Genomic DNA, 20,422 nt, shown 5'->3' with positions numbered 1-20,422 from the left:
GGTTCTGAGGGTGGTCCCTATCGTGAAAGACCTGAGTTCACTGCACAAGAACACGGTGCCCTGTCTTTTCCGATGCCCTCAGTGGTCTGCTCTACTAACCCTGCCTTCACAGGGCGTAGAGAGACTCGGCGAGCGATTTCCCGAGGGACGCTCGCCCCCTCCGAGGAGGGTTGTGGAGTGCCCAGACCAGCTGTTCCCTGCCAGTACGTTACAGGGCACTGTGTCTGTCACTGGGGATGTTCAAATCAGATCCGAGGACTGGTTTGTCATGATAGATCTAAAGGACGTTTACTTCCATGTATCTATCCTCCCTCAACACAGGAAGTTCCTGAGGTTCGCTTTCGGGGGCGAAGCGTACCAATATCGGGTTCTTCCGTTCGGCCTAGCACTGTCACCCCGAACATTCACGAAGTGTACGGATGCTGCTATAGCCCCGCTGAGGTTACAGGGCATCCGCTTTCTGTACTATATAGACGATTGCTTGATTCTAGCTCAATCGGAACAACAGGCGGTTCGGCACCGAGATGTCGTTCTTGCTCATATCAAGTGACTGGGGCTGAGGCTCAACGCCAAAAAGAGTGTTCTTTCTCCATTACAGAGAACCACTTTTCTAGGTGTAGTGTGGGATTCAACGACGATGCAGGCACGATTGTCACCTGCTCGTATTGCTTTGATTCTCGCTGCAGTAGATCAGGTCAAGCTAGGCCAGTCATCCACTGTAAAACAGTTCCAGAGACTGCTAGGTCTCATGGCAGCTGCGTCCAACGTGATACCTCTTGGCCTCTTGCACATGAGACTGTTACAGTGGTGGCTCAGGACCAAGGGATTCTCCCCGAGGGGAAATCCGCTTCGCATGATCGTGAGTTTGCGACGGTGTCATCACGCCCTGATCATGTGGAAAGATCCTTGGTTTCTGTCCCAAGGCCCTGTGTTAGGAGCTCCTTGTCGTCGCGTTATGCTAATGACAGATGCCTCTCTCATGGGTGCGCTCAGGGTCTGTGGGAGGACCATCATCGTCTGTGGCACTTAAACTGCCTAGAGATGTTGGCGGTGTTTCAGGCTCTGAAACACTTCCTCCCAGACCTAAGGGGCCACCATGTTCTTGTCCAGACAGATAACACATCGGTGGTTTCTTATATCAACCATCAGGGGGGTTTGCGTTCTCGCCCGCTTTACAAACTGGCACGTCAGATCCTTCTATGGTCCCAGGGGAAAATTCTTTCTCTGAGAGCTTTTATCTCCCGGGGTATTTAAATCAGGGGGCAGACATCCTGTTAAGACAGGGGCCGAGGCCCGGGGAATGGAGTCTTCACCCCGAGGTGGTGGAACTCCTATGGAAACATTTCGGTCTTGCTGAGGTAGACCTATTTGCTTCTCGAGAAACATCACACTGCCCGCTGTGGTTCTCTCTCAGCCATCCAGCCCCGCTGGGGTTGGATGCGATGGTACATCCGTGGCCGAGGTCACGCTTGTACGCTTTTCCCCCGATCGCTCTGCTCCCAGGAGTTCTGGAGAGGGTTCGCCGGGACGGGCTCAGTCTCCTGCTAATAGCCCCGTTCTGGTCGGCCCGGGTATGGTTTGCGGACCTAGTGTCTCTCCTCAACGGCTCTCCCCTAGAGATACCGATCAGGAGAGATCTGCTCTCTCAGGCGAGTGGGTCGATCCTTCACCCCCGTCTAGAGCTATGGAGGCTGTGGGCTTGGCCTCTGAGGGGGCCCAGCTCATAGATTCTGGTCTCTCGGCTGAGGTCGTTGAGACCATCCTCCGATCCAGAGCTCCCTCACGAGGAAGTTATATGCCGCGAGGTGGAAACTTTTCACCTCTTGGTGTGGAGAGCGCCAGCAGGAGCCAGTTAACTGCCCGGTTGGTACAGTCCTGGATTTCCTGCAGGACCGTCTCTCCACAGGGTTATCCCACTCCACACTGAAGGTGTATGTGGCGGCCTTAGCTGCTTACCACACCCCTTCAAGTGGAGGTTCCCTCGGGAAACACCCGCTTATGTCTCGCTTCCTTCGTGTCACCTTGAGGCTGAGGCCTGCAGTTCGCACAAGGGTACCAGCTTGGGATCTGGCCGTCATCTTAGAAGGTCTCTCCCTTGCTCCTTTCGAGCCCACCGAGGAAGTTTCGGAAAAGTTTCTTACTCTAAAGACTATCCTTCTTCTCGCTATCTCATCTCTAAAAAGAATTGGAGATATTCAAGCACTTTCGGTGGCTCCCTCGTGCCTGGAATTTGCTCCTGGTTGGTTAAGGCCTTTCTCTTTCCGAGACCAGGTTATGTTCCTAAGGTTCCAACTGTTTCAGTTAGACCTATAGTTCTGCAGGTTTTCTGTCCTCCGCCTTTTCTGACGTCAGACCAGGAGAAAATTAATTTGCTGTGCCCAGTTTGGGTTTTGATGCTTACGTCCACAGAGCTGCCCTGTGGAGGAGATCGGAACAAATGTTCGTCTGTTTGGGTCACCTAAGAAAGGGTGTCCTGCATCTAGAAAAAGGATGAGCAAGTGGGTGGTCGAGGCCATCCCACTTGCTTATGGTTCGGCCCATCAGCCTTCACTTTGGCTGTAAGGGCTCATTCCACCCGGAGTATGGCTGCTTCTACAGCTCTTCTTTCAGGAGCTTCTCTTCAGGACGTTTGTGATGCGGCAGGCTGGTCCTCACCGCACACTTTCGTTAGATTTTATTCCCTCGATCTTAGCTCCACTCCCGGGGCTCAGGTTCTCTCGTCGGTTTGTGTCTCCTAATGACACACGACGGGGATTTGGTCGTATGGGGATGTGGGTATTGCGTTCCCACTGCGATTTCACGCAGCGGTAGTCCCTGAAGGGGAACGTCCCGGGTTACGTATGTAACCCTAGTTCCCCGAAGGGACGGACGCTGCGTGTCCTGCCATACTCTCGGCATCCCCTTGGGTCGCTGCTTCAGTAACTTTTAAGCTGGCGTATTGTGTACTCAGGGGATATTTATAGCTTCCTGGTCGATGACGTCACTCGCCGTACGCTCATTCTCTCCATTGACTGATTTCATTCATGCTTCAGACGCGTCACGCTGAGGGCGTTCCCACTGCGATTTCACGCAGCGTCCGTCCCTTCGGGGAACTAGGGTTACATACGTAACCCGGGACGTTATCAGCTTACTGGTGTGCATGTAAACGTGCTCAATGATAACTGCAAAAACACTTTTCTCTGCCTATAGTCAAGTTGTTTCCATGAATTGTAGTGATCCTTTTGCTTCTCTGTTCTGTAGCTTTCGGCAGTCTGTAAAAATATACCTCAGATTTCTTGTCAAATTTAGTTTTAGTCAATCGCAATTCGCAAAGCTCTTTTCCATTTTAGATGTGTTTTTTGTGTTTTTCACGACATTCACGCTGAAAACGTGTCTTTTTGCCACTCAGTGAGCGTGACCGCAATCACTCCAGCTGACAGTGACGTCACGCGCATACCCTCTATATCCAGCTTTTTTAATTGCCTGATTCAAATGCAATAATGTCATTGGCTGGCGACAGCCCTTGAAGTGTGTCTAAGGGTGCGACCATGAGTACGAGAGGGTGTACACATCATAACTAAAGGAGACATGATATTTCGTCCCCCTTCTCAGGGAAGCATGGTTACATACGTAACCTGAGATGTTTTATAGGCTGAGCAAGTATATTTTTTTAGAAAAAGTTCTTTGCATTATTATATTTTTTTTTTTTTAAGAACTGTAAACTGCTTATCAACATATGCAGAGTGTTAAGGGCTAGGTGCAATTTTTTATACTGACAGGAAAGTTTTTATTTTAATTGATTAATAGTAATTTTAATAGTAAAATTAATAGTAATTTTAGTAGTTTTTGGAGTTAGTTTGGTGTTTGTTTGTTGTTTCACCCCTGAAGTTATTCTGCCGTTTCAGTTCATGTTGTTCCTGGCAAGGATTGAAAATTTATTTGAGCACTGATGTGAATTTTATGAGTTGGTGGACTACCTTTTATTTTTAATGCAGAGTTTGTCTTGTTGCTATTTTCTCGACTATAATTGACTATTTTTCTTAGCAGAAACTTAAAGCTGACCTCAGTACAAATAAGCTAATAAAAACGTATTTAAGGCGAGACACTACAGGTGAATAGGGTATTTTTTTAACTAGCAGATATCACCATAAAACTTTGCCAGTTGATTACCTACATTAAGATGAGAAAAAATGTATTACAAGTTTTCTGTAATTTAATGTTTAAATATGCAAATGAGGCATTGTCTAATTAAATATGCGCTATTTTGCATATATTTAAAAAAATGAATTCTGAGTATTGGACAAAGCCAGGTTCAAAATTATTTTTTCATTGTGTTCACATATCAGAATATACCATCAATAACCTTAAAAAAAATTATTTTCACCATGTTTTTTGGAATAAAATGTTATATAAATCAGGCTAGGAATAATATATTTACAAATCCCTCTGTAAATGTCTTCATAATATAACTAGGTACAAGACTGGAAAGTTTGGTGTATATATGTGCTACTGAACTGGATATATGTGCTACTTCATACTTGAAGTATGAGAGAACAGTCATTTTGAGAAAACGGGCTTTAAAGATTTAGCATCAGCCAATGAGATTGCGCATTTAGAGTAAAATCCCCCCTTTTACTTTCATGATTGGTTGGTGATAAAAAGGAAATGACCATATTTGGATCCGACAGCATTGTTCAGGAGAGAGAGAGCTTTCTAAAGCCTGTTTTATGCTTCTGCGTCGAATCGACGGCGTACCCCCGCAGACCCCTCTGCGTCGCCGCGAACCCCTCCGGCATAGCTCGACGTGCACCTCCAAAAAATTTTAACTACGCGTCGAGGCGACGCAGACCACAAGGGCTGTGATTGGTCAGATGCACCGCGATGCAACTCAACCTGACGCAGAACCATAAAACAGCAACGACGCCGTAGGAGTGACAGCGTAGCTACGCCGTGGAGTTGACGCAGAAGCATAATGAGGCCTTAACTGTGCGTTCACACCGAACGCGAATAGCGCGTCAAATTCGCGTCTACCGCGTCTAGTTTGACGCTTGACCACTTTGTGTTAATTCGCGCTACAAGAGTGAAACTGACGCGCGTAAAAACAAGTTTGAAGCGAAATTTACGCGCGTCAGAGGCGAAAGTTTCAAAAGTTTCGAACCCCGTTGGCGGCCATCTTTTTACAAAATGTCTTTTGTTGATGGGTCATTTATCGAGAGAGTCACCGCTCTGTATTTGCTCTGGAGAGCAGAACAGCGGCGTAGAGATCATCATCGTCATATTTGGGTCTACCAGACCCTTCGGAGGCGAACGCAGTTCGGCGAGTTTCACCATTTGCTCCAGGAGCTGCGCCTGGATGATGGCTGCTTTCAGCGGTACTTCCGCCTGTCCCGCGCCCAGTTCAATGACCTGCTGTCCCGCATCGGAGCGAGGATCACCCTTGCCCTCGCCCTCACCCACCTAATCTGTAATTTATTTTTGTTTTGATGATAAATGGAGCCAGCCTAGGCTACTACAAAAGTGATTAAACTGTCCTGTGTTTTTTTTCCCTCACACAACACAGACACGAACTATGGTCTTGCACTAAAGTATGTTGGTTCTCTTTACATTAGAATAATAATAATGTTTCATATAATCTAGATTAGATATGGAATAAATAGCATACAAAATGAACGTCTCATATATTAAAATCAAGTTTTTATGTGGTAAAATATTTACTTCACCACGTGACAGCAGCATGCTGGCTCGTGATTGGTTAACGCTGCGAATTTGACCCAGAAGTTCAGATTTTTCAACTCGGGCGGCAGACGCGAATTCGCGTCAAATGCGTGAATGCACAAAAAGCACTAAATAAATCATTCGCGCGGAACGCGTCAGATGCTCAATTCGCGCTATTCGAGCCATTCGCGCGAACTCGACGCGCGAATGAGGCGAATTCGTATCTACCGCGCCGCAGGAATTTTTTACGCGCGTAACGCGTCTTTGCATTGACGGTACTGATCCACTTGTCCGTGCGACACTTCAGTCGCGCTGCACTCCACTTTATTCCTATGGGTGACGTCACTTGACTTTAACGTGGCCGCAAAGCATCCCGGGAAGGCGGCGCTTCATTTGGAAAAATGCTGCGCGTCAAAAAGCTGGCCGATGCCCATCTTTATGCAAATGAATCCGTCAAACGCAACGTGTCTATCCAGTAGAAGTAGTCTCTGGAGGGGCCTTTGTTCTAGACTGGCCGCTGGGTCAAAACCATGCCCATAGCGGTAAACTTGAGGAACGCCCATCAACTTACAAATGTGGAGAGGCGTGCGACACCGCGCTTCAGACGTGTCGCAAAAGTGGATCAGTACCGTGACTGTTGGTAGAGATCCACTTGTCCGACACGACAGTCGCGTGGTGTCGCGACGCCTCCCCAAATTTGTATGTTGATGGGCGTTCCTCAAGATAACCGCTATGGTCGTGGTTTTGAGCCAGCGGGGGAATGTTGTGTATTTAAAACATTTGTTAGAAGAAGTGATGTTCGGATTTCTTTGAGCAGTCATGAATCAAAAACAAAGAAGGATCATTATAGTTGCACTGCTCTACCTCCGGAGGAAGAAGCCACGTCGTCGCCATTGGGTTCAGCCTATCCGGAGTGAAGTTGCCCGGCGGGAGTGTGGGGAGTATCACTGCCTTGTGATGGAGCTCCGACTTGACCATGACATGTTCAGGGAACATTTCAGGCTGTCCAAGGAGCTGTTCGACGAGCTGCTGGCGCGAGTGGGACCCCGGATTGCCAAGACGAACACCTTTTTTCGTCAGGCAATTGGTCCTGCTCAGCGCCTTGCTATTTGTCTACGGTAGGCAACTGCACGTAAATAATACAGTTATCGAATAATTATTGCTGGCTGATCGGAATACATAGCTTTATTTTCAATACTAGTTTAATTGAGTAGTGGACGTTCACTCAATATGATTTTAAAGCAACATTGTTTAATTAATAGCTACTCAACGTGAATATGGTATTTCAATGAGTAACTAGTGTATGATCATGTTAGGACCACTACATTTTTGTTTTCAAATTTTCTTATGAAGCCAATAGGCTAACGTGTGATATCTAAAACAGTGATTACATATACTGGTTAATGTGTACTACCTGAATATACTACATGCAGTTCATTAACATTTATTAATTTTTAGCATTTAGTCATTTATTTGTAAAAAACGATTTAAGTGGGTTAATTAAAAAGCGTTATTTATATGTTAAATTACGTTTTTTACAACTTACGTGCAGATTGATACGTAATATTGTGTGTGTGTGTGTGTGTGTGTGTGTGTGTGTGTAAAAAGAATTCGTCCGCAGCCGCTCAAAAAAATAAAAACTGAGCGCAAGTCCACCGTCTAGGCCTAGCACTAGGCAGTTTTTTGTGTTAATTTCTATTTCTTGTCTACATGCAATTGTAATTAATATATCTTCATATCTTCACAGATACCTTGCAACAAGGGATTCGTTCAGGACAATATCGAGCAACTACAGGGTGGGCCGCTGCACTGTGGGAAGAGTGGTGAAAGAGGTGTCAGCTGCCATCTGGGATGCCCTGCTACCTGAGTACCTGCCTGTACCATGCATGGAGGACTGGCGTGCCATGGCAGAAGTGTTCAGGGTAACACTTTAGAATACGGTTCCTTCGTTAATGAATAACTACACAAGAACCAATGAGTAACACAATATTAACAATCTAGTAACTATTATTAACTAACAAGAAACTCTGATTAACGAACTAGTAAGTAATAGCGCACAGATGAAAGTGGTATTTCACTATTGACTAATCAATAACTACTATTTTTTAATGCTTCCCAGAGAACTACTGAAAAAGTTTATTAACAATCTAGTAACTACTATTAACCACAAGTCTGAAAGAAGACATGTTATTGAAGACAAATATCCAAAAATCTCAAAATTGACCAGTGTAAAAAAAAATGATGTTTTTGCCTGCCGTGTCTCGCCTTAAAACAATATTTCATTTTTTCATTTTTTTTTTTTGCCATGTAATAAGTGTGATAGTCTGTAGAGTGAAAAGAGTAGCTGCAGAATCTCCTGATCAAAACACAGGTGAAGTAGCATTGCTTACGCACATGTAAGCTAACGCAATCATCAAACATTCAACAGTAAATAAATCAAAACTGCTTAATGTTAATGTCGACCCAGGACGAGCTATAGGACTGTGAATATTTGGGGGTGTTGATGGACTCGATCTACTCCATCTATGTTTTGATCATTGTTCTGAATCCGAGCCAGACAAAGTATTTGACAAAAATGCTATTTTTTTTTCAGCTTTTTGCTCAAAATGTCATTTTTATAAAAAAGTGTTGATAAAAAAAGAATGCATGAAGCCAGAATAAAAAGTTTTGTTGTTGTTGTTTAAAAGCAGAGACTGTTCTTTCTTTTGGTAAATTGAATAATATTCATATATTCATACAACAAAATATTCTGGGGGCCATGAACATTTTGTGAAAATGATGACAAAAGTGGCTTGCAATTTAAAAAAAAATGGGTGTGGAAAGAGTTAAAAACAAAATGATGATCTAAAATCTTTGTGGTCAGCCAATAGCTATTAAGAGATATATTTCTCTGTGTAGGATATGAGTTGTAGTGCTGTAACATTAAAGATTTGGCAAGTTTGTTTCAGTGTGAGCTCCCGAGAACGGGATGACGCAAGTCTGGTCATTCTGTAAATTGAACAGCAGCAGAGATGGTCTTATTAGGAGATACAAGGGTCTGTGGGTCTAGTATTGGTGAAAGCTTAATGGCCAACTTGGATCACGTGTGCCTTGATAACCAATAACATTACAGCCTTGATGTCAGAGGTGTGAGATGGATAATCACTGTTTGCAGATAAATGAAGGAGAAATGCCATGAGAAGTGAAGCCTCTCCTCCATTGACATCCATTCAAAAAAAAAAAAAAAAAAAAATCAAGATCTCTGGTCTCCTTCCCAGGAATTCGGAGGTGCCAGATCAAATTACAAACTAAGCCCTGCATTTACTAGGCCAATTTTAGGCACGGGCGAACCGGGCACCCACCCTGGGCAGCATTTTTTTATGACAAATGGGTGGGCGGCACGAGCAGTTAAAAAAATAATCCTTTGCGCTGTGAAGCGGTTTTCTATTATCTATCATTTCACTGTGTGGGGAATTGGCAAATTGGCGCCCCCTGCTTGGTGAGAAGGTCCCGTGCACAGAAGCTGTGTAGAAGGGGAAAGGGGGGGGGGGGGGACGGGGGGGGGTGTGTGGCGCGGGAGACAGTTCACCGCTGGGTCGGACATGGGGGGGGGGGGGGGGGGGTCGCGGGATCCACTGTATAGCAATACTCTAATGGAATTAGTGGGCTAAAGTCAGTCACACCTCGAATTTATTCACAATAATTCATATAAATACAGGCCTATAGTTCCTATAGGGAGGGGGGCTCAAAGGTGATCTCACCCAGTGTGTAATTCAATGTAGAACCGCCACTGCGACCTGATATACATCCAACTGAAACAATATTGAATCAAATTGAATCACAAGCTTATGGATCGAAATCAAATCAAATGGATCGAGATCGAAATCAAATCAAAAAGCGCGCATGCGAGACTGGGGGTGCTTCTCAATCATCGCCTCCTCGCTCCTCTGTCCTCCATCCTATGACCCAGAAACCAATCAAGCTCAGCCATCTTAAAGGACATCTCAATTCTCTAATTGCACCGCGAGGAGTCGTGGAGTGAGGAGGCTTCCAGAGGAGTCATGAGTGAGGATACACAGGTGTATCCTATGCGGATTTGTTTTATTGAGTAAACGTGAAGCACGTATAAATTCTCCTCCCCCTTCATATCGGTCACAAACATTTTAATTTATACTTTACCTTTGCAGTTTATATAAACCACACATCTCATATTTCAACAGGGTATCTTGCTTTATTATTATTTATTATGAATTTCTTAAATAAACAAACTTCAACAACATAAGGGCAGATCCTTTGAGCGCTGCTGATGACGCTGTGAAGTGACGCTCGAGTGATCAAGTATTCCAATGTATAAAAAGCTTTCATTCGATTCCTCCGTCCTCATTTTCTTTCCTTGCGTCCTTCCCTTGCATCCTACAGGGGGAGGAGCTGAGACGCGAGGAAAGGAAGCGAGGAAAGGAAACGAGGATGCACAAAGCAGCCACATCACCCTGTAGCCCAAGACTGGTTGCCCACTGAAGCTAAGCAGGGCTGAGCCTGGTTAGTACCTGGATGGGACTGGGAGACCTCCTGAGAAAATCAGGTTGCTTCTGGAAGAGAATATTAGTGAGGCCAGCAGGGGGCGCTCACCCTGTGGTCTGTGTGGGTCCTAACGCCCCAGTGTAGTGACGGGGACAATATACTGTCAAAGAGCACTGTCCTTCGGATGAGACGTTAAACCGAGGTCCTGACTCTCTGTGGTCATTAAAAATCCCAGGATGTCCTTCGATAAAGAGTAGGGGTGTAACCCCGGCATCCTGGCCAAATTTGCCCCTTGGCCCCTGTCCATCATGGCCTCCTAATCATCCCCATATACTGATTGGCTTCATCACTGTCTCCTCTCCACCAGTAAGCTGGTGTTTGGTGGGCGTTCTGGCGCAATATGGCTGCCGTCGCATCATCCAGGTGGATGCTGCACATTGGTGGTGGTTGAGGAGATTCCCCCTTCTATGTAAAGCGCTTTGAGATCCCAGAAAAGCGCTATATAAATGTAACAAATTATTATTATTATTATTATTATTATTATTACAAATAAGAATTGAGAAGCACCCAGAGTACCGCGTGCACGGCAGAGAGGGAGCGAGAGACCTTGCGCGTATGTGCTAATGTGCGTGTGTGCCTCATGAAGCGGAAGACAGAGAGCATCCTGATTGGCATGTTTCGATAAGTCATCAATTGTCACTGTGTGCGGGCTTTTATCTCTTCTCCCGAACCGAATTAATCAGCTCAGTGTTTCGGGATACCTCCCTGAAATGACTTTTTGGTTGGGATGTCACACATATGCATGTATATATTTAAGAAACATTTGCATGTATATACTGCATATATATTTATATACTGTATACATAATTTATATTATATATAAATATACATATTTCTACATGGATATGTGTGTATTTATATATACAAAATAATTATACACAGTAGGCTACACACACATATATTACTGTATGTAAACACACATTTTTATTTAGTTTGTTTTGTTTTGTTTGTTTGTTTTGTTTATTTTCAAACAAATAATAGATTCATGAGGCCAAAGATTGTCGTTAGATTTACCCAAGCACTACTGAGACATTAGAGCCAGCAAAAAAAAGTATTTGGCAAGTATTTGCCAAAGTAACTGCTCTCGGCACCTCACACCTTCGAAAATGTCAGAGCAAATTTTCAAATAGGCACTACCTTCATAAATCAGGCATCACCACAATTACCGTTAGAAGCTCCGGCTGTCATAAAAACACTTAGTGTCCAGGGGCCTTATTCACAAAGAATTTTATTTTACCACTAGGAGTACTCCTAAATCACACTAAAATATTTTAGCTAGGAGTTTTCTCTTAAAAGTTATTCACAACGCCTTTCAGACCTACTCTTAGTAAGGAAAAATGACAACTCCTAAACTAAGAGTGAGTCTTCGTTGCTATGGATGACGTCAATTCTCATGCACGAGTTTCCTCGCAAGAATCACGGTGATTGGTTGTTAGATGACAGGGTCATCATGCAGAACATAACACAGACGCAACAAATCATGGAATTACTACATCTAAATATGTGTCCTACACAAAATAATAATAATAATGTCATCGAAATGCATATATAATGATATGTTTGTGCAGGCTCCAGTGAAGTGTAATTCTAAAAAGGCAGAGAGAAAGAGAAAAGTGGTGAATTCAATTAAATTAAATTAAGGTAGCCTAATACCCTAAAGAAACCGCCACTTGCCTAATAATGAAAAACGACACTTGCATTAACACTTGCTTGGTTAATTGACATCCTATTAGTATGGAAGCTTGTTTCCGCCACTGAATAAAAATTTAAAAAAAGAATTGCGACTTTTTATCTCACAATTGCGAGATATGAAGTCAGAATTGTGAGAAATAAATTCGCAATTGTGAGATAAAAAGTCGCAATTACCTTTTTCATTTTTCATTCTGTGGCGGAAACAAGCTTCCATAGCCTAAATAGACTACTTAAAGCAAGTAAATGTTGCTCCTATTGAAGTAATGTAATAGTTGAATGACGGTGGATTATGAACTCGCCAAAACGGAAAAGAAAGCCCAACTGGACGCAGGATCAGTTACTGCTGCTGAGCCCAGTTGGTGCTGAAAAAAAAAAAAAAATATATATATATATATAAGGGAATTCGACACTGGGATATCAAGTAAAACTAAGCATGAGACATGGGAGAGGATTTGTTTGCAGATCAATCCAGCATTCCCGCTTGTGTCGCGGACCCCGGACGACTGCGAGAGGCGGTGGTATGCGCTACAATCCTTTGTGAATAGGTCTTAGTGAGTTAGGAGTCCTCTCGACTTCTTTTAAGCTGTCCCAGACTTAGGTGCTACTTTTAGGGCTAAAATGCTTCGTGAATTACTCTTAGTGAAAAAAATTAGGAGTCCTAAAGTTAGGAGTGACATGCCCATTATTTTTAGGAGTTGCTCCTAAATTCGCCAGTTAGGAGCTACTTTTAGCCTTAAAATTCTTTGTGAATACGGCCCCTGAAACGCATGCTTAGGGCTGCATAGCCTATGTGCATTGGCTGGTCCTGCCTGAAATACAAGCTTTTTTAACACTTGCTAATTTGACCATAGGAAATAACTTTGATGGGACAGTTCATGTTAGATTTTGTTTCTGGTTTAAAATATGTGAGTGTGGAAAGCAGTTTGAGATTTCAGGAATTGGACTTGGGCTGCGTTCCAAATCACATACCGTTGTAGGAACTACATTTGTTTCGAAACTTGCTTCACAACTGTTAAAAAAAGACAGTTCTATATTATGAATGTGTGTAATATAAATTAAATTCAGACACACGCTACTTCTGCCATGTTGTCACTGTCATGTCACCTACAGCATCAGTTGTGTCACTTCACTGCCGTTCACAACTCCTTTACTGTGGCCTCTTGGGATATTGCAGATTAGATGCCCAATTCAGAATCTGAATTATTTTGCCTACTGATTTATGAATACTATGAATTCAGACATACTAGGTTCATATAGTGATAAAAGGGGTGGAGCAAGAATACATCAAGGAATTTGAACTGTACTTAGCTAGATGTGCACTTTGAATTAGAACAATACTTGGGCAGTGATTGATGGCGGTTCACAAGTTCACAAGAACAGACAAGGTTACATATTGAGAAATGACTGTTGAACATTTATGTTCAGAAAACAACTTATAAGACAACTTTCAATGCTCGATCCGTGGTGAACAAAACCTTCCTGCTCAACGACTTCTTCTCTCATAGTTTGGATTTAATGTTCATCACTGAATCCTGGAATAAGGTCAGTCATCTAACCCCCTTTTCTGAATTGGTTCCAACTGACTGTACATTTTCAGGGAGGAGGGTGGAGGGGGGTAATGTTATATCGGATTTAATGCTCTTTGGCCACAAGCCGATGTTACTCTTCCCTGCCTTTCTCATTCCACTACTGCAGATGTAACATTGTCTCGGTCCTATTCCAGAGCGTAAATGGAAAAAGGACAAGCTACATATTTCATTCTAGTTGTTTAAAGACAGTTTATCGGCTTATCAGAATGCTGTAAAGTCGGCTAAAGCTACATATTTCTGACTTGATTATGGCAAATTACTCTAGACCAAAGGTCTTATTCTCTGTTATAAACTCTGTTGTAAATCCTCTGCTAAATACAATGTCTGGTGCCTCTAATGAGTTATGTGAAAGCTTCTTGAGATTTTTTATTGACAAAATTTCTAATCTGAGATTCAAAGCAAGCCCTTCTCATACGCAAAACTCGTTCCTTAGTCTCAGAGAACCAAGGTTATGTTAGTAACTGAGTATGTTTTTGACGTTTTTGCCCCCTTTAAGTTACTTAACCACTTTATGCTGTAAGAAAAAGTACATTCCTGCCAGGTAAATTATCACACTAGCAGTATTGAGTGATGTCACCATAACAGGTAAATTTGCATTGCTCCCGGTGTTCACCAGTGTTCACCAAAGTCAACTTTCCTCAGATAATAAAGTTTCAATATTGATTAACTTTATTACATGAAAGTTAATATTGAACATTTCGGTATGTAGGTGTCAAATTCCATAAGTAAACCATAACAGCATGTTATTAATCATCGTTATTAAAATCGTTATTACGTTATAAATGTTATTAATCATCATTAAACAATAAAACATGGCAAGTCATAATGTACTATTGCTTTTTTATAGTTAAATCTTACAAATATTTCACAAAAACATTAGTGATTTGTTTAAAAATCTCTTAGATATGCAGTAATGTGTAAAACTGTGTACAATCACAAAATGGAACAAACATTTTCACTTTCTGACATGTCATGTAACACAGGAGCAGCTTTTATGTGCCCTTTGGGACTCAGGAGATTCAGGACAGATGACGCATGTGAAACCAATCAAGCTCTTTTATTGCTTTATAACTTGAGTTTGCTGGTTCAGAACACATAATGAGTGTCTATTAATATTTTTATTTTTATTTTATTTAATAAAGAGGCAGTTACATGGGGCTGGGATTTACCAAATTCACTTTGTTTGTCAGGTGCTCTTAGAAAAGAGACCATGTGATTTACAAAACATCGGACTATGTTTTAGTAAACTGCAAATCCTGTTCAACTGGATCTTAACCTGTACGTGCATATAATGTAAGCAGGAAGAGTCCACAAGTCTCTAGAGTCATGACTTCATAACTCCAACATCCCTCAGATGGTGAACATATATAAATTATGTTAGACTTTAAATAGAAATTAAATAATGTTATATACACATGCTCTTACACCTAAAATTATGAAAATTAAATTACACTATCTTTTTCAGTATAATAACAGCCTGTAGAATAAAGAAGCATATCCAAACTTGATGAGCACCTCGACTGTCTGACTCAGTTGATTCATCGCTCAGCAGTATGGGTAAGAAAACAAAAATATATGATTATTTGCATTACTGAATGATAATTGTTCTTATGTTGCAGCACATTGATGAATCTGAGAATCTTTTGTTTATTCTAGATCACAATCTGTCCATTTTGTTATTTGGAAACTCTGTGGCAGTCCAGTTTCAACATGACAATATTCTTCTTGGAGAAACGGAATCAAATATTGAACATGTAGCATTATCAAGGATTGTTCCTTTGGAGATGAAGATATCATGACATCGATTCTCAGTGATCAACATGATTGGCTTACATGAGACTGCACTTGACCTGGATCCCCTCACTGGTCAACTAGTGAGTGAAAATAAAATAATCTCCTTCATCTTTGTTGTGCGACTGGGTCAGCTAACAGATGCTGATAAGATGGGTATTAAGTGGCTTCAGAGAGTATTTGGTGTCCGAGTTCTTCAGTTTGTGATGATTCTCTTCACCTATGAGAGCGAAGAAGAGTCTGACTCTATAATAGACGATCTGAAGAAAAACTCTGCTCTGGAGCGGCTGCTGAAGAAATGCGGTGGAAGATATCATACCTGCAGCAAGAACATGACCAAACAGTCAGAGATGAGAGACCTGATGGACAGGATTGAGCATCTGTTTATTGATAATGAACAGAGGTGCTATACAAGTGAGATGTACAACACTGCGTTAAGCAAGAGAGAAGATGTGCAAGACAGGACATGTCAAAGTGGTAGGAACAAAGATTTGGTTTCATTGAGTTATGTTGGTTTTCTGACATGTTTTTTGCCTCTGACTCAAACACTTCTATTCATGATTTACTACTTGTAACTGAAACTCAGTTAAGCCAAGATTCAGATGCTAAATTCAACTTTTAAGAAAATAAAAACAAAGACAATCAAAAACAAAGAAAACTTAGGGCTCCAACGTGTTTTTGGGGCTCTTGAGATGTTTTGATGCCCTGACATTTGAGCTTTTTTCAGTTTCTTATAAACATAATAATGGCAAAAGTGTCATTACACTATTCAGCACGAACAGGGCTACAATAATATGTGAGCAACATGTATGTACATGTTTGTATTTTTGAGAGGATAACGTTTGTGAATGGTTGTTGAAAAAACAAAAAATGTAAGTCTCTGAAATAAGGCCACAAAACGTACTCAGTTAATAGCGTAACTTCGGTTCCCTGAGAGTAGGGAATGAGTATTGCATAGCTATACGTAGTGGGAAAACTCCTTTTCTCTAGAAAATTGAAGCCATTATTTTAAAATGCAGGGCAGCTGCACAGCGAGCACAGAGCAGAGCATCTAGCTCGCTCATTGGCTGTGCTGCAGCAACTGCACAAACCTATGGCGAGGCGGCAGGGATCACATCCTGACGGTGAGGACCAGTCTGCTGCCGCACAGATGTCTTGAATTGGTACACCACTGGACCAAGCCCATGAGGAGGCTACTATCCATCTAGAAAGTCTCTGTTTTGTGACCGGCAGACCTTTAGTACGGCCACCAAAACACACAAAGAGCTGTTCCGACTGTCTGAATGTGGCAGAGCGCTCCAGATAGATTCTGAGAGCCCTGACAGGGCAGACTACATTCAAATTATTATCTTCCGACGGGGGAAGAGGGGTTTTGACCTGGGCTCTGTACTGTGTTGAGAGCACCTTAGGAATATAGCCGTGTCTTGGTCTGAGCACAACTCAAGGCATGCTGCGCTTAGGGAAAGCGCTTGCAGGTCGCTTACTCTTTTGACGCCAGCACTAGCAGGAGTGCGGTTTTTAGTGAAAGCGTTATAAGGTCTGCCATCTGGAGTGGCTCAAGCGGGGATCCCCTAAGGGCCCTAAGCACCATGGGTAGGTCCCAAGAAGGAACAGAGGGGGGTCGAGGCAGGTTGAGTCTCCTGGCCCCCTTGAGGAAACAAATGACCAGGTCACTTTTCCTCATGGGATGGCCAGCCACAGGGGCGTGAAAAGCCACATATACTTTGAGCGTGGAGGGGGTCCTGACCGCGTCCAGCAGCTCCTGAAGAGAGGAAAGTACCAGAGGTACTTCACAAACGTGTGGGTCTACATTTCGTGCTGCACACCAGCTTGCGAACACTGACCACTTGAGAGCAAAGTGGCGTCTGGTAGACGATGCTCTAGCTTCAATCATGGTATTTTTGACTCCCTCTGGGAGGTCCCTGGGTACCCATTGAGGGGCCATACATGTAGGGCCCACAGATCTGGGCGCGGGTGCCAGATTGACCCATTCGCCTGCGTAAGGAGGTCCTTCCTCAGTGGTATAGTCGAGGGAGCTGCCTTCAGCAGTTTCGCCAAGTCTGGAAACCAAATTTTGGATCTCCAGAGTGGGGCTATGAGGAGGACTGAGCGCTTGCTCTCCCTAATCCGGTCGAAGACCTCTGGGAGCATCGAGACCGGAGGGAACGCATAAAGGGGGCGGCTGGGCCATTTGTGGGCCAGTGCTTCCTTCTTTGAAAAGAATATTGGGCTGTGAGCATTGTCTTCTGAGGCGAAGAGGTTGACCTCTGCCTTGCCGAATGTGCTCCATATCATGTGAACCATCTGAGGGTGGAGAGACCAAACCCCTGGGGGGATATTGTCTCTGGATAACATATCCGCGCCCTGGTTCAGAATGCTTGGTACGTGCACCGCCCTTAGCGAGCGCAAGTTGGCATGTGCCCAAATGAGTAGGAGTCTGTCCATCGCATCCAGGCTGGCCGATCTGAGGCCGCCCTGGCGATTTATGTAGGAAACCACAGACATGTTGTCCGTGCGGACCAGGACGAGGTATCCCGCCAAGATCTGGGAGAAAGTTGTTCAGGGAGAAATCATGCGGGGACTGGGCATGTTCTCCACGAGGGATTTTAAAGAAATGGCTTCAATATTCTTGAGAAAAGTAGTTTTCCCACTGTGTATAGCTATGCAATATGAAGTAAACGTTCTCGAAAGGGAACATATACTAAAAATGTGTCCACAAGACTTTTGACTAATGGATGTTGTAGTCTAGAGTTTTTGCTTCAAAACAATGTGAAAATCATGCTGCCTACTCATTCACATTAAAATAAATCAATATATTGATGTCGATTTTGTAAGACACTTTTGTTAAGACAGGTAAAATGCGTGGATAATGCTGTGATTCACATAATGACAATGCATAATGAGCTTTTCAGTCATGATGTGAGAGGGAACTACAAGAAAGGATGTGAGGACAAAATAAATATATTTTGTTTGTAGTTTATTTAGAATATAGTAAACAATATAATCCAAATATATATGACAGAATTTTGAGTACACAGTCATAGGTTTTATCATATATAAAATCAAATCGGTTTACAGACACAATTCCATATCGCGATTAGAATAAAGAACTTAACAAAAAAGAACTTACTATTCACAATCCTCTTCTGGATCCGTTGCTCCTCGAAATGAAACTGAAACCAGCACTTCTTCTGAGGTAAATTATTCAAGAATATTATTATTATGAAGCTATTATTATCCCTCACAGCGTCCCAAGACGATGTAAAGTACATGAATCGGAAACAGCGCTAATTTCTACATATTATTATATAGAAATATATATATATATATATTATTTCTATATACACTCACCTAAAGGATTATTAGGAACACCTGTTCAATTTCTCATGAATGCAATTATCTAATCAACCAATCACATGGCAGTTGCTTCAATGCATTTAGGGGTGTGGTCCTGGTCAAGACAATCTCCTGAACTCCAAACTCCAAAAGAAAGGTGATTTAAGCAATTTTGAGCGTGGCATGGTTGTTGGTGCTGGCCTGAGTATTTCACAATCTGCTCAGTTACTGGGATTTTCACGCACAACCATTTCTAGGGTTTACAAAGAATGGTGTGAAAAGGGAAAAACATCCAGTATGCGGCAGTCCTGTGGGTGAAAATGCCTTGTTTATGCTAGAGGTCAGAGGAGAATGGGCCGACTGATTCAAGCTGATAGAAGAGCAACTTTGACTGAAATAACCACTCGTTACAACCGAGGTATGCAGCAAAGCATTTGTGAAGCCACTACACGCACAACCTTGAGGCGGATGGACTACAACAGCAGAAGACCCCACCGGGTACCACTCATCTCCACTACAAATAGGAAAAAGAGGATACAATTTGCAAGAGCTCACCAAAATTGGACAGTTGAAGACTGGAAAAATGTTGCCTGGTCTGATGAGTCTCAATTTCTGTTGAGACATTCAGATGGTAGAGTCAGAATTTGGCGTAAACAGAATAAGCACATGGATCCATCATGCCTTGTTACCACTGTGCAGGCTGGTGGTGGAGGTGTAATGGTGTGGGGGATGTTTTCTTGGCACACTTTAGGCCCCTTAGTGCCAATTGGGCATCGTTGAACCCTCTGATGTCTAAGGGGTTTTTAGGTGTCCTTGAGGTGTTCTGACATGCTCTGACATTTGTGCTTTTTTCAGTTATTTATAAACATGTTAATGGCAAAGGTGTAAATTCACTCTATATAGCACAAACGGGGCTACCGTAATATGTGAGCAACATGTATGTACATGTTTGTATTTTTTAGAGAATAATGTTTATGCGTGGTTATTGAAAAAACTAAAACTTGTGTGAAAAAGTGTTTGAAATAAGGCCACAAAACACATACTAAATATGTGTCCACAAAACTTTTGACTAATGAGTGTTGTTGCCTAGAATTTTTGGGACCAGTTGGTGGACGAACAGATAGATCTGTTTGCCTCTCACGACTCGACCCATTGCGCCCAGTTTTATTATCTGACCGGGGGCACGCTCGGCACGGATGCTCTGGCGCACAGCTGGCCGCAGGGCCGCAAGTATGCATTTCCCCCAGTGAGCCTTCTTGCGCAGACCTTGCGCAAGGTCAGGGAGGACGAGGAGCAGGTCATTCTGGTTGCCCCTTACTGCCCCAACCGGACCTGGTTCCCCGAACTAGTACTCCTCATGACAGCACCTCCCTGGCCGATCCCTCTGAGGAAGAACCTTATTTCTCATGGCCTGGATATGTGCCCAAGGTTCCTACCACTCCCTTTCGGGACAAGGTGGTGAACCTGCAAGCTCTGCCCCCGGAGGAGGCAGACCCAGCCTAGGCACTGCTCTGTCCAGTACGCGCTCTCCGCGCCTATGTAGACAGAACGCAGTGTTTCAGGACCTCAGACCAGCTCTTTGTCTGTTATGGTGGGAAGTTGAAGGGAAAGGCTCTCTCCAAGCAAAGGTTGTCTCACTGGACAGTGGACGCCATTGCTTTGGCATACCAGCAGCAAGGTCGACCGTGCCCCCTTGGTGTGACTGCCCACTCCACCCGGAGTGTGGCGTCCTCTTGGGCTCTAGCGCATGGCGCCTCGCT

The 20,422-nt window shown here is 43.3% G+C and overlaps 2 protein-coding genes across 5 annotated transcripts in view; one reads left to right on the top strand and one right to left on the bottom strand.

Moving 5' to 3' along the window:
• Window positions 1-20,422, bottom strand: part of rpl32 (ribosomal protein L32) — a 251,962-nt gene that overhangs the window by 174,148 nt on the left and 57,392 nt on the right. The gene's annotated exons all lie outside the window — the stretch shown is intronic.
• LOC143736229 (interferon-induced very large GTPase 1-like) overlaps window positions 1-20,422 on the top strand; it is a 77,115-nt gene that overhangs the window by 39,456 nt on the left and 17,237 nt on the right. The window contains exons 1-4 of one of the 4 annotated variants that reach the window (XM_077226920.1): window positions 7,442-7,616; window positions 14,726-14,892; window positions 15,001-15,092; window positions 15,192-15,803. In XM_077226920.1, coding sequence (XP_077083035.1) covers window positions 15,356-15,803 — 448 coding nt within the window. In that variant the 5' untranslated portion in view covers window positions 7,442-7,616; window positions 14,726-14,892; window positions 15,001-15,092; window positions 15,192-15,355. Of the gene's footprint in view, window positions 1-7,441; window positions 7,617-14,725; window positions 14,893-15,000; window positions 15,093-15,191; window positions 15,804-20,422 lie in introns of those variants that run through there. The other 3 variants (XM_077226921.1, XM_077226924.1, XM_077226922.1) reach the window with 3 other exon arrangements.

Source organism: Siphateles boraxobius, unplaced genomic scaffold (genome assembly GCF_051911475.1).
Source record: "Siphateles boraxobius isolate OS27281-9 unplaced genomic scaffold, OSU_SipBor_1 13, whole genome shotgun sequence".
Taxonomy (NCBI): Eukaryota; Metazoa; Chordata; class Actinopteri; order Cypriniformes; family Leuciscidae; genus Siphateles; species Siphateles boraxobius.
The sequence above is the reverse complement of the archived record's forward strand: the minus strand, read 5'-3'. Positions and strand labels throughout refer to the sequence as shown.